Source organism: Notolabrus celidotus, chromosome 23 (assembly GCF_009762535.1).
Source record: "Notolabrus celidotus isolate fNotCel1 chromosome 23, fNotCel1.pri, whole genome shotgun sequence".
In the NCBI taxonomy this organism is placed as follows: Eukaryota; Metazoa; Chordata; class Actinopteri; order Labriformes; family Labridae; genus Notolabrus; species Notolabrus celidotus.
The window spans coordinates 2,901,471-2,915,251 of record NC_048294.1 but is presented as its reverse complement, the minus strand read 5'-3'; the positions used below and the strand labels follow the sequence as shown (position 1 = coordinate 2,915,251).

Genomic DNA, 13,781 nt, shown 5'->3' with positions numbered 1-13,781 from the left:
AAAGAAAGAAAAAGTGGAGAATAAATGGTGAAGGAAAGGAAAGAAGGAAAGGACGGGATAAGAAAAGGAGACATAAAGGATGAAGAAACATGGAAAGAACAAAGAGGGAAAGAAAGAAAGGAATGAAAAGAAAAATGAATAAAAGATAGGAAGGAAGGAAATAAAAGAAAGAAAAAGAAAGAAGGGATGAAGTAAAGAAAAAAGGAAGGAATGAAAGAAAGAAGAAGGAAGGAAGGAAGGCAAGAGAAAGAAAGGAAGAAAGAAAGAAAGACCCCCGAAAAAAGGAATCTACAGCAGAGATCCAGAGGAACCTACGAGACAAGGGAGCTCAAGGACTCCAGAAATCTCAGTTCAAAAGAGGGAAATGAGACCCTGTAACGAACATCATAATGCATGAAACACACATTACCTACATTAAGAAATTTGTTTTTAGCCTACTTTTTTAAGTCCTGACGTGATCTTTAAGATGAAATATGTTAAGAAATGTCAAATATCAAATATCAAGACTGTGCACAGTCAAAAATCCTCATCCAAGTCACTGCTGCCCTCAAATTTGATCTGCTGCGGTCCAGCTCTGTGCTCCCTCGCCCGTCAACACCCACAGGTTGCGTTTTTGGAAACGGAGCAGGACCGCCGGACGGTCAAGAATCCTTGATTCAGTAATTACCGCGGGAAAACCTCGGTCACATGACTCAAGCTGGAAGTGTGATGTTAGATGCTGCAGGTTTTTTAGACACAGGGAAGAGAGCAATGAAAGACTGTCTGAATTATTGATTGAGATGGACGATGTTATGTGGATTTATGTTGCTAATTTAATCGGCGACCGGCCAAGTCAGACCTAGGTGACATAAAGAGGCACTGCTTGGTCCTCTGCCTTCCTCAGTTTTTACACTGTGTGTGTGTGTGTGTGTGTGTGTGTGTGTGTGTGTGTGTGTGTGTGTGTGTGTGTGTGTGTGTGTGTGTGTGTTTGTTTAATGATAACGTCTGAACACTGCCGCTGGTTTGACTATCAGGCCTCAAGCCACAACTGTGTATTGTTCTCCATCATCTCTTTTCTCTCTGTCTGTTAATCAGAAGCAGCCTGTGTGTGTGTGTATGTACGTGTGTGAGTGTGTGTGTGTGTGTGTGTGTGAGAGAGTGAGAGAGACTCTTGCTCTGTGGTTCAGCTGCCAGTAAACGAACATAAAGGCGCTGTAGGAGACGCCATGGCCCATCAATGAACACACACACAGTTACACACACACACACAGTTACACACACACACACACACACACACACACACACACACGCACTCACACACACTCTGAGAGACGAGGCCTTTCAGCACTTACCTAATTGTTTTTCTGTTTTCCAAGGTCGAAGGAGGAAGTCCGACATGAGTGTGTGTTTGTGTGTTTTGCGTCCCCTCGCCGCTCAAAGTGAGGCCTCGTGTTTATTTGTGCGCCTCCGTTATTTTGGGAATGTCGTTCCTCGGGATGGCAGGATGAAGGGGAGGAGCGGGAGTGAGGACGGAGCGGCCGACGACAGACTGTGGAGATGAAAGTGTTTGAATCTCCAGCTTCTGTGCGGAGCTTCGTTCTGTCCTCTAGGTGTCACTGAAGGATCGCTCCTCGCTCTGAGTGAATCCACTCACCTCTTCATCACAGAGAGGGAAAGACATGAAGACGCTCCTCTGCAGGGTTCAAAACAGAGCCTCCTCTGATTGGCTCAAACCGGGTCTTATCCAGTTCTAGAGATGATATGAGCTCGCCCTGTTAGGATGATGGACAGGTGATGTGACAGGTTGAACTCAGATTCAGAATATATATTTATTATTTATTATTTCTTCAGAAGGTCAGGAGTGAAAAACAGAGTGAATAAATGAAGGGGTGAAAAGAAAGAATATATTGACTCAGTTTTCCTTCTCTCTTTCTCTTGTCTCTGAAGAGCAGCAATAGTCTTGCCTTCTTTCTTGCTCTCTTTTTTGCCTTCTTTCTGTCTGTCTTTCTCTCTTTCTTTCTTTTTTCTATTCTTTCTTTTTGTTTGTCTGTCTTTCTTTTTTCTATTCTTTCTTTTTGTTTGTCTTTCTTTCAATCTTTCTTTTTGCTTTTTTGCTTTCTTGCCTTTCTTGCTTTATTTAATTCTATCTTTCCTTCTTTCTTTCTTTCTTTCTTTCTTTCTTTCTTTCTTTCTTTCTTTCTTTCTTTCTTTCTTTCTTTCTTCTTTCTGTCTTTCTTTTTTTGCCTTCTTGCTTTATTTCATTCTTTTTTCTTCTTTCTTTCTTTCTTTCTTTCTTTCTTTCTTTCTTTCTTTCTTTCTTTCTTCTTTCTTTCTTTTTTCTTCTTTCTGACTTTTTAACTTCTTTCTTTCTTTCTTTTTTCTTCTTTCTTTCTTTCTTTCTTTTTTGCCTTCTTTCTTTCTTTTTTCTTCTTTCTGACTTTTTAACTTCTTTCTGCCTTTCTTTTTTGCCTTGCTTTATTTCATTCTTTCTTTCTTTCTTTCTTTCTTTTTTCTTCTTTCTTTCTTTCTTTCTTTCTTTCTTCTTTCTGTCTTTCTTTTTTGCCTTCTTGCTTTATTTCATTCTTTCTTTCTTTTTTCTTCTTTCTTTCTTTCTTTCTTTTTTCTTCTTTCTTTTTTGCCTTCTTGCTTCATTTCATTGTATCTTTCTTGCTGTCTTTATTTCTCTCTTTATTGTAACCCGGTCATCCCTTTCTCCTACAACATTGTCCCACCCCTCCTGGAGGACTCTGAGGAGTTCTCTTGGGATCTAGTCCCTGGGACCAGCTCTGGATCTACTCTGAGATCTCCTTGTAATAGCTGGACGTGCATTAAAAACCCTTGAGAGGAGGCATCCAGATCAGAAGCCTGAACCACCTCAACTGGCCACCTGTTTAAGCAAAAGAGTAGCAGCTCTACTCCAAGCTTCTTCAGCTTCCTCTATCAGAGGGAACTTATTTTGACAGCTTGTAGCCTGGATCTCAGTCTTTCAGTCACTGTCCAAAGCTCATGACTGACCAGAGGGGAAGGTTGGAACTTCAACAGGTAGATAGAAAGCTTGGACTTTGAGCTCAGCTTCCTCTTCACCATGACGGTCCAGTACGACGCCCCACACTTTGCTGATGCTGCACCAACCCGCCTGTAAATCTGTCGAAGCATTGTACCTTCACCGTGAACAAGACCAGAGATACTCCCGTTTCCATTTTCTCTGAGTCTTCTGTTTGTATCTGCAAAGAAGAATGATTGTCCGAGGAATGAAGAGGACTCTTTGAGGGGGTGCACTGATAAATCACAGCACTGACTCGGTGAAAGGACTGGCGACTTGCTGACATCAGATTTTTGTATCGAAGGCATTCCTGTCGTGGTTTTGGCACCAGTATAACTTCCAGACGCTGATGATGCAATCTTCTATTAAAGCGTCGGAACGACTGGGAAGTAAATTCAGATTCCTCGTGGTCCAGATGAATCTTGTAGGAGTCACAAGTCTCATCACACCTCATCCTCACACCCCGGACCCTTCAGCTACCCTCAGGTGGGGGGTCCTGGGATCGCAGTTTGAGGATCATTGGGGCAGGAAATCCACTGAAGAAGCTAACCGCTAACTCTGCTAACCACTAATTACAAGACAGATTATGGAAACCTCAGAGGTCAGCAGCTTGACACTGACACTGGGATTATGTTGTATCAAATGTTTGGCTGTGTGTGTGTGTTACAGAGCTCTTCTTCTGTCTTCACTTTCTTTTGTCTCTCTTTCTTCATTCTCTCCGTCTCTTCCTTGCGCAGACTGTGTGTCTCTCTGCTGCGCTCTGTTCCAAATTAGCTCCGACTCTCTGTACCCGGCCGTCGTAACGACTCCCTCCGCCGAGGATGTGAAAATAAATAGATCTGGGGAGGGAAAGAGGAGGAGGAGGGGATGGAGGGAGGAGACGGAGGAGAGTACAGGGCTTACAATGGAGCTATTGTCTGCTGCCACATGCCCATAGAAGAAGAAGAAGAAGAGGAGAGAGGGAGGAAGATGGGTGGAGAAGAAGAGTGCCAAGAAGACGAAAGGGTTTAAGACTTGGAGATGGGGAAGAGACACAGAGAGAAGGAGGTGTACAGGGAAGAGATGAAAGGTTAGAGATGAGAAGAACGGATCAAAGATGAGGAGAAAGTGAAAGTATAAGGAAAGGAGGATGATTAAGGAGAGAGCAAGGTGTGAAAGAAGAGTGAGGTGAAAGATGGTGTGCAAGGAGATAAGTGAAACAGAAGGAAGAAACACTTAAGAGCGTGAAAAAGAAAAGGCAGAAAGAATCTTGATGAACAAGGTAAGAGACCAAGGTAGGAGACCAAGGTAGGAGAACAATGTAGGAGACCAAATTAGGGGAACAAGGTAGGAGACCAAGATAGAACAATCTGGGATACCAAGGTTGGGTTCCAAGGTAGGAGAAAAACACAGGAGACCAAGGTAGGAGACCAAAGTAAGGGAACATGGTAGGAGACCAAAGCAGGGGAACAAGGTAGGAGACCAAGGTAGGACAATCTGGGATACCAAGGTTGGGTTCCAAGGTAGGAGAAAAACACAGGAGACCAAGGTAGGAGACCAAAGTAGGGGAACATGGTAGGAGACCAAAGCAGGGGAACAAGGTAGGAGACCAAGATAGAACAATCTGGGATACCAAGGTTGGGTTCCAAGGTAGGAGAAAAACAGAGGAGACCAAGGTAGGAGACCAAAGTAGGGGAACATGGTAGGAGACCAAAGCAGGGGAACAAGGTAGGAGACCAAGGTAGGACAACATGTAGGAGATCAAGGCAGGAGATCAAGGTAGGAGAACATTGTAGGAGACCAAGGTAGAAAACCAAGGCAGGAGACCAAGGTAGGTGCCCAATGTAGGAGACTAATGTAGGAGACCAATGGAGGAGAACAATGTAGGAGAACGATGTAGGAAACAAAGGCAGGAGACCAGAGTAGGAGAACAATGTTGTAGACCTAGGTAAGAGACCAAAGTAGGTGAACAATGTAGGAGACGAAGGCAGGAGACAAAGGTAAGAGCCCAGTCCAGGAGACTAAGGTAAGAGAAGGATATAGGAGACCAAAGTAGCAGACCTAGGTAGGTTCCTAAGGTAGGAGAACAATGTATGATACCAAGGTAGAACAATCTAGGAGACCAAAGTTGGATACCATGGCAGGAGACAAGGATAGGAGAAAATTGTATGAGATAAAGGTAGGAGACCAAGGCAGGAAACCAAGGCAGGAGAACAATGTAGGAGATCAAGGTAGAAGACCAAGGTAGGAGAACAATGTAGGAGACCAAGGATTTTACAAGTTAATAGATAATATCAATATCCTGAGTTACAGGTATGGTACTATCCCCACCTGCCCTGTAGGATTAGATCTCTACTCACCTCCACATTCTGATCCACAACAACACCAGAGACTTCTGATGGTAATCCAGGGAGTCTGCTGAGTTTGATGGCCAAGTGGCCTGGAGTTATACTGGCTGTTTAAAATCTGAACTGTTTTTGTCTTCCATCTGTTTACAGTAATGAAGGAGAAGAAAAGAAAAGAGAGATTATCTTGATATCACCAAACCTGTCTCTTTTTTCTAACTCTTTCTTGTGGTCGGTCATTTCTCTCTGTCACATCACATTTCCTCTCTCTCTCTCTCTCCCTCTCTCTCTCTCTCTCTCTCTCTCTCTCTCTCTCTCTCTCTCTCCAGTCTCTGTCTTTCCATCTCCTCATCTTTCCATCCACTTCCCTCCTTCCTTCATTGTCTCGCTCCTCTTTTTTTCCTCTTCCATTCACTTTCAGTAAAGGACAAGTTCAGAGCTTCTGCTGTGTATTTGGTAGTTACACACACACACACACACACACATGCACATACACACACAGGGTCACACACACTCACACACTAATGGGAAACAGATTGCCGGGCCTGTGAAGTAGAAGAAGATTGATTACCTGTATCTAGTTACTGAACACACATGCGTGCGCGTGCAGCGAGGGTGGCGGAGGGCACGCGCTCCGTCACTGTACTGAACCATCAGAGGAAAAAATACTTTTATAGTGTGTGTGTGTGTGTGTGTGTGTGCGTGTGTGTGTGTGTGTGTTGTCTGCAGAATAATGCTCCACAGTTCACTGCCTCCGGACACCATTATTCCTCGTTCACGGTGTGCTTGCCAAAAAGTGATCTATAGCGGGGATGTCCGAGTCAGGATTTTGACCCAAATCCTGATGCGAGTCATTAAATACAGAACATTTTTCTACACACAGTGCCAAATTGATATTTAATATTTGACTACATGACCCAGCTGTGCAGTGCACTGAGAGTAAACCTCATTGTTTCTCCATGCAGGTGGTTTCGCCGTACTCTGGCGCCAATACCCAACAAGTGTTATATTAAAACTGCTGCAAAGTGATTTTTAAATTGACCAAATCAGAAAAAGGTCCCAAACACATGTTGAATATTATCTTAATTTGAAGAAGCATTCATGGAGATCTTGGTTCTCTTTGTTTTGTGGGACTACTGGTGATACGCTGTGTCTACAGGAGTGTTTCTGGACCTCACTCTCACAGAAATACAGACTTTCTTTAACAGTTTTAAATGTTTCTCTACATCCTAAAAGACAGTCATCCATATTTTCTCTGTTTGTTCCATCCAAAAATCTGTTTACTCACAAATAACTGGAAAAAAACTGCAACCAAATCATCCTTTTTTGCCTTGGTGGTACATGTCCTAAACTGCTCACAAAATTATTGTAATATGCACCTTTCATCTTCTAACAAGCGCTGCAAGGATATTGGAATAAAAGGACAATTAATTAGACATGAAATGACCAAGTCCAAGTCCAACAATCATCTAAAGCAGGGGTTCTCAAACTTTTTGGAGCCAGGGACTCCTTACAGGTGAGAAAATTGTCCAAGGACCCCCTCATAGTTGTAACACAGATTAAGCACATGCTTACTACCATTCTCACTCTTAGTTGCCCTTGGAACTATTTGTATTGTAAAACGTATCAATGTAAATCCTTCAGACCTGTACCATAGTGATAAACAGATAACACTTCAATTTGAATCCAGTAAATCCCACCTGTATCCTTTAAAACAGAGGGTCATTTCATTCCTTGTGGACTCAACATGACAGCATTTATACTTTTCAAGTAATTGATCTTAAACGCTTTCAGAAAATTAACAGAAGCAAGACTCGCATATCCCTTCGAGCCACTAAATGGTATCATAACAATGGTGTATATGCTGTTTGTAATGACAGCACAATTTTATAATTCATTAGAAATGTATTCAAATTATTTCACGGACCCCCACGCTATGGTTCGCGGACCCCCAGGGGTCCCAGGACCCCACTTTGAGAACCACTGATCTAAAGGACCTTCGTTTCGCCAAACTGGTTTAATATGATTGTCCAGGAAAGGTTTTTCTTACTATGGTTTACAAAAATGTTGCCACTTCAAACAATAATACTTGTCCTGAACTGGTAGTGTTAATGGTAAATCACGTAAGAAGGCTCCTGGTTTGGGGCACTAGTGGCCTTGCGGTCTAAGTGCCCCACATACAGAGGCTATAGTCCTCGTTGCAGAGGTCGCCGGTTCGACTTCCAGACGCGACCATTTGCTGCATGTCTTCCCCCACTCTCTACTCCCCACATGTCCTGTCTCTCTTCAGCTGTCCTATCCATAAAGGCAAAAACTGTTACGCAGATGACACCCAGCTCTACCTCACCACTAACCCCTCGTCCACTCTCCCACCCACCTCCCTCACTGATTGCATCTCTGAAATAAAAACCTGGTTCACCCTAAATTTCCTTACATTAAACAGCAATAAAACCGAGGTTCTCCTCATTGGCACCAAATCCACTCTATCCAAATCCAATAGTTTCTCACTCACCATTGATAACTCCTCCATCTCACCCTCCCCCCAGGTTAAGAGTCTGGGTGTCATCCTTGACAGCACATTATCCTTTCAATCACACATCAATAACATCACCCGGACTGCCTACTTCCATCTTCGTAACATCAATCGTCTCCGCCCCTCCCTCACCCCTCACACAGCCGCCATCCTTGTCCACAGCCTTGTCACTTCCTGTCTGGACTACTGCAACTCTCTCCTCTTCGGCCTCCCTCACAAATCCCTCCATAAACTCCAACTGGTCCAGAATTCAGCTGCCCGTATCATTGCCCGAACCCCCTCCATCCACCACATCACTCCTGTCCTCCAACAGCTCCACTGGCTCCCTGTTCAGTTCCGCATTCAGTTCAAAGTCCTTCTGTTGACATTCAAGACCATCCACAACCTCGCCCCCCCATATCTGTCCGACCTCCTCCATGTTCCCACTCCCTCCCGCTCCCTCAGATCCTCTTCCTCCATACACCTGTCTGTCCCCTCCGCCCCTCTCACCACTATGGGGAGCCGAGCATTCAGCCGCTCTGCTCCCCGTCTCTGGAACTCATTGCCACCTCAACTCAGAAACACAGATTCTTTCCCCCATTTGAAATCACAACTCAAAACATATCTGTTCAAAACCGCTTACTCCGTCTGACTCCAATTGCTCTGTCATTTTGTTAATTGTTTCTATTTTTTTCTTACCCCTTGTTAGTTTATATTGTTTTCATTTCTGACTCTGATTTTGTTTCCTTTAATGTGAATTCGTGTATATATATATTTCTATCTGTGCGGTGTCCTTGAGTGCCGAGAAAGGCGCCTTTAAATAAAATGTATTATTATTATTATTATTATTAAAAAACAAAAAAAGAAGGCGGCTCCTGGTTCAAACCCTGGCTTTCTGTCTGGAGTTTGCATGTTCTCCTTGTGCATGCATGGATTCTCTCCGGGTCCTTCCGCATCCTGCCAAGTCCAAAACAAAAATTCCAAAAGTTCCAAAGACATGCTAAGGATAGGATTGACTAGGATAGGCTCTTGCAACCCTGAATGGGATGTTGTTTATTTCTGTCTTCAAAAATAAGAGTTTTTCTGGTCCCCCTCCAGAGCGGCATGGACCCCACGTTTCAAAAATGGTTGCACCAGTTTCACACGCCTTGTAACTTTTGTCACTTTATTTGCTCAGACCTGTAAAAGGACTGAAAGTCACCAGAAAGTCTCAAAATGAGCTCATCCTTAATGATTGACTTTATTTTTTTTATTGAAGCTATATTTTTGGGCATTTTGCCTTTAATGTATAGGACAGCTGAAGAGACACAGGACATGTGGGGAGTAGATAGTGGGGGAGGACATGCAGTAAAGGGTCAAGGTTGGAATCAAACCTGCGACCTCTTCGAGAAGGACTATAGCCTCTGTGTACGGGGTGCGCACTTAGACCACTAGGCCAATGGCACCCCATGATTAGCTTTCTTGTGTTGTTGCTACAGTGTTACATTTGATTATTATCCAATATTTACAGTCACTTTGCGCTGAGCTTATCATAGTGTGGCTCAGGTTCTGGTCCCTGTTCTTCGTCTTCTGGACACTTTTTACCCTCTATGACCTCCTGTCTACCTCTTCGTCATCGCTATTCATTCCCAATACCTTTAACCTTTTCTTCTTCTTCCCGTTGGGCCCTCTCCTCTGCCTCTTTTTCCCATGTTCCCCACTCCAGTCGTCCTATTTTCATACAGACCCTAACCCAAGGGATGACGCAGATTCCTGCACTTGAGCTTCAATTGCCGCCCCTGAAGAGGAACGCCACAAAAGAAGCGTTTAGAAAGGTCCCCTTTTCGGGACAGAACCCAGTATTGTGTGACGGCTGGGAATGAATGGTGGTATGAGCATATACTCGGCATGCCAGTGGATGCCTCAAGACACAAATAGACACAAAGACACCTGTCGAGGAATGCTGGAGAGACGTGTTCAATCACCAAGTGGACATCTCTGACGTAGATGCTGACGTCCGAAATCCGCCGCGTCTGCTTTTGTAGGACAGATGCTGTTCTGTCATGACTGCCTCTCTCATGTCGGCCTTTCGTGGGATTCTGTCTTTGGAGGTCTAGTTATGTTAATTTGTTTGGAGAAAGAAAAGAAAACAGACGTCTGACGGATTGGAGAGGAATGCTATCGGAGTAGAAAGTGTTGCCGACCAAACAAGGCTCGTCTCTTCACGGATTTGGAAGTTTTTGCCATTTTTTCCCCCAAAAGATTGTCTTGTTTGTTTTTGAAGAGTTGTGGAGGTCTTGAAGAACGAGCGAAAGGACTGCTGGGAATATTTTGGGACATTGTTTGTTGTCGAGGGCACACCTTGGCACATTTCTGTGTCCTCTCACTCGCTACCATGCACAGGATTCAGACTTTCCTCTGATTTTGTTTGTAGTCATTGTCTGATATGACTCACTAGTCTTCTATGTCTGTGGGCATCAGATCAAAGATGGCATTGTATTCTCCCCAGCATATCCTCCGCTTTTGTGGGTATCCACCCTGCCATGAACACCAGTTTTTCTCATTACCGTTGTCATTTCAGGCGAAAATCACGGCGCTCGAAGCCTCTGACGCATCCATTGACTTCCTTATCGACAGATTTAAGTGCACAAGGTAGGCTACGTGCTGGCGCCGGGCAGGGCAGAGGAAGTCCCTGCATTCACGTGGAGTTTGAGGGCGGATCTGGGTGGGGATGGAAAGATGCATTCAGCTCCGATTTTAAGAGGGTTTTCCCACCAAAATATTTTGGTGGCCAACCCTTGCAAAAGACTTAACAGAGGAGGAAGTGGCGTTTTGAGGATCAACGCCATGTTCACATTTACTTCACACTTTAAAATGACTGCAAAACCAAATCATTGGATTGCTTATGGAGGCCAAACTGCTGCAGCTGAGTGTCTTTACAGTGACCCACAACAGACCACAACTCTCCTCCTTCATCAGAGTCTGGAGGTAGGCTTGGCCATCTATTAAAAAAACGTGACTCTGTTTTCTTTCTGTCTTGGTTACAAGCTTCCATTAACCTCTTAGCTACACTTCCTCTTTGATTATTCTTATTTTTAGTATTCCTGATTCAACGCCGCCGCAGAGGGAGCAGAATGCATCATTTCCCAAAATCCTCCACAAATAGATAGAGACACAGACAGGACGTGGTTTGCATTAAGGATTTGCTTCGCTCATTGCATTGTTTTTTTGGAGAGTCTTTCCACTGAGACTGACTCCATTTCCCTCTGTCTGTGTCCCACCCCTGGTCATTGTCATTTTACCAAAATAAATGCATGGACAGTTGATACCAAGATGTCTTGGTAAGATAATGGAGCAGCAAATTCCCCCAGCAAACCCTCAGAGCACCTTGGGGTTGACTTGATGAGTCTTTGAATGTTTCCAGTAGGGATGAAAACCAGTCTTCTAAAAGATACTGACTTGTTTGGTGTGGCTGACGGTTTCAAAGAGCGCTTTCCAACAAATCAATCCCAAATCTACTCTTGGTGTTCAACTGGGTTGAGATCTGGTTACGCATTAGGCCGGTTGGGCTGATAGAGGTCGCCATTATTAGCAGTTATCACCTTCTGAGTTCTACCATTGTAACACCAATATCTCAAAGCAGTGGCGGCTGGTGGAGTTTTCTCCAAGGGGGACTATAACTCCAAAAAGCACTAAGGTATCACATCTGAAAAGTGCTTCAAATCAGTAATACCTGTCTTAATCCATGCTGGGTCAGATCCTGATGTTTGAAAAAGGAGGCAGGGAAAGCTGGATAAAGCATTAGCCTCACTACATGCAGTTAGCCAAGCCTTGTTGCTAAACCAGGTCCTGGTTTAAAAAGACCGGGTGTATTGTCTCCGTCTGTCTTTGGACTGCTGATCAATTGTAATGTTCTGCTGATCAGGTCTGTGCTCTTTCATGTAGAACTTCTCCTGGTATGTTCTCCTCTCAAAAGATGATGTCTGAAGTGATTTCACGGAGTTATTTAATTTCTCTTTCTCCATTCTGCGTCTCTGACCGATCGTCTCCAACCTCTGCCCGACCTGTCCATCAGCCGCACTTTGCGACAGACGGCTCGGCGGTGACGTCGGCCCTGTCCAGCTGCATTCAGCTCTGGGCGCAAGGAAGGTGCGCCCAGACATGGTCCTATCTCTTGTTTTGAAGGGGAGCTACTGCGCATGTAAAACTTTTAACGAGAGTCTAAAGCCAAAGATTTTTGCGCCCAGGGTTGAAAACACGTCACCAATCAGACAACACAGATGAACGAAACAACTTTAATCATCATTAACTACATAATATTTATCTTGCTCATCTAAAATGTATATACATACAGTTCAGAGTATTACTTGTCTTATTGAAATATGGTGGGTGGTGGGGTGGCGCCCAAGCACCCTCTATTGGCCAGCCGCCACTGTCTAAAAGTCGGTTGTTCTTTATTATCATCCCATTGGTAATTTATTGCCTTGTATCCATCACATCCAATGGGAATGTACCAGATTTCTAATTCCACGCCACTCAGTATCCAATGCCATGTCGCCCTTACCCCCTCTGCACGGCCATGATAGCCTTTGAGACTCTGTTTTTGAAATGTACCACCATGTTGTTGTCTGTGTGTTGTCCAAGCACCTTAAAAACAATAAAGCCTCGATCCCCAAACAATGATATCATCATTCATTGCTGTGTTTGGCTTTGAACTCTATTATCCCCAAAGAGACCGCTCCCATTAGCCCAGAAATGTCCAATCATAAGACCACTTTGTGCAGCGCTCTCGTCCTCTGTAGGGATAAGTCGACTCCCACCACGACAGCAAACTTCTTCCCACAGCATAACAGAGCCGGTGAACCCTGGCCCTGTCGGGGTCAAGCATTCAGGTTTTCGCAGGGCCACAGCGCGGATCACACGTGAACGCTGTCTGTGCCTCTGCTTTCAAGTCCTCGGCTCTAACCTTACGTGCTTTTGTTTTGGGTTTCATTGACTCTTCATCCTTCCTGCTCTTCCCTTCCTGTAATGCATTCTTGTGTGCTTTTGTAAATCACCTTTTTTTATTGGTCATTTCCACGCCAACTTTCATGGGACGAGGAGTGGCAGGTTTTCACACCGAGGTCCTTTAACCTTGACCTTGTTACACCATCCGCAAGTTTACAGTTCTCCCCAAACTGTCATAAAAAGCAGGGATATGAAGGTCGTCTGAGTCATACCTGAGCTTGTTTTGTTTACTGGAGTATTTTTAGTGTATTCTCAGCACACGTCTGGACAGCTACAAGCAAGGTTGATTGTAGGAGGTGTTTTATTGTTATCAGCAAACATCTGGATTTGGTGTCAGATCCCTCAGAATCAAAGACCTTCTTCTGTTCTGATGTGGTGCCAAAAAGCTAGATGAAAGTTCCCCTTCCTCCTCCTTTGAATCTGGGAAATGTAGGAAAAAAACAAAAAGTTCCCCCATCCGAAAGGCCGATTGTTCTGATCGTTGAATTCTAAACCTGTATGTCTTTGTGATGTCTTTCAGGCCCAGCTGCAGCGCTCCCTGGACAGCTCCGTCTCCATGCAGCCCAGGGCTCTGATTGGCCGACGCAGCAGAAAGGAGATGGCGGCGATGGTGACGGAAAGCGATGGACACGGAGGCAGCCCGGTGTCGGAACAGGACTCTGGGATTCTGGATGTGGAGGATGAAGAGGAGGAGGAGGAGGATGAAGTGAGAAAATACAACAACACACACAAACACACACAAACACACACAGTTGTCTGATTATCATCTGACCCATCACACTCTTTACTGGATGCTGAAAGTACCAAACAAACATCGGTATATAGACGTTTTTCAACCAGAGGAACTTTACCCCTGAACTACATGCGTTTCAACCGGAGGACCCAGGGTCTAAATTTAGTTCAGGGGTAGATAATCTCCCTCCTAAAAAGCCCCTGC

At 44.4% G+C, this 13,781-nt stretch overlaps 1 protein-coding gene across 1 annotated transcript in view; it reads left to right on the top strand.

Moving 5' to 3' along the window:
- Nucleotides 1–13,781, top strand: part of exoc6b (exocyst complex component 6B) — a 134,445-nt gene that overhangs the window by 18,976 nt on the left and 101,688 nt on the right. The window contains exon 7 of the mRNA XM_034676475.1: nt 13,365–13,550. Within this exon, the coding sequence (XP_034532366.1) occupies nt 13,365–13,550 (186 nt within the window). The remainder of the gene's footprint in view (nt 1–13,364; nt 13,551–13,781) is intronic.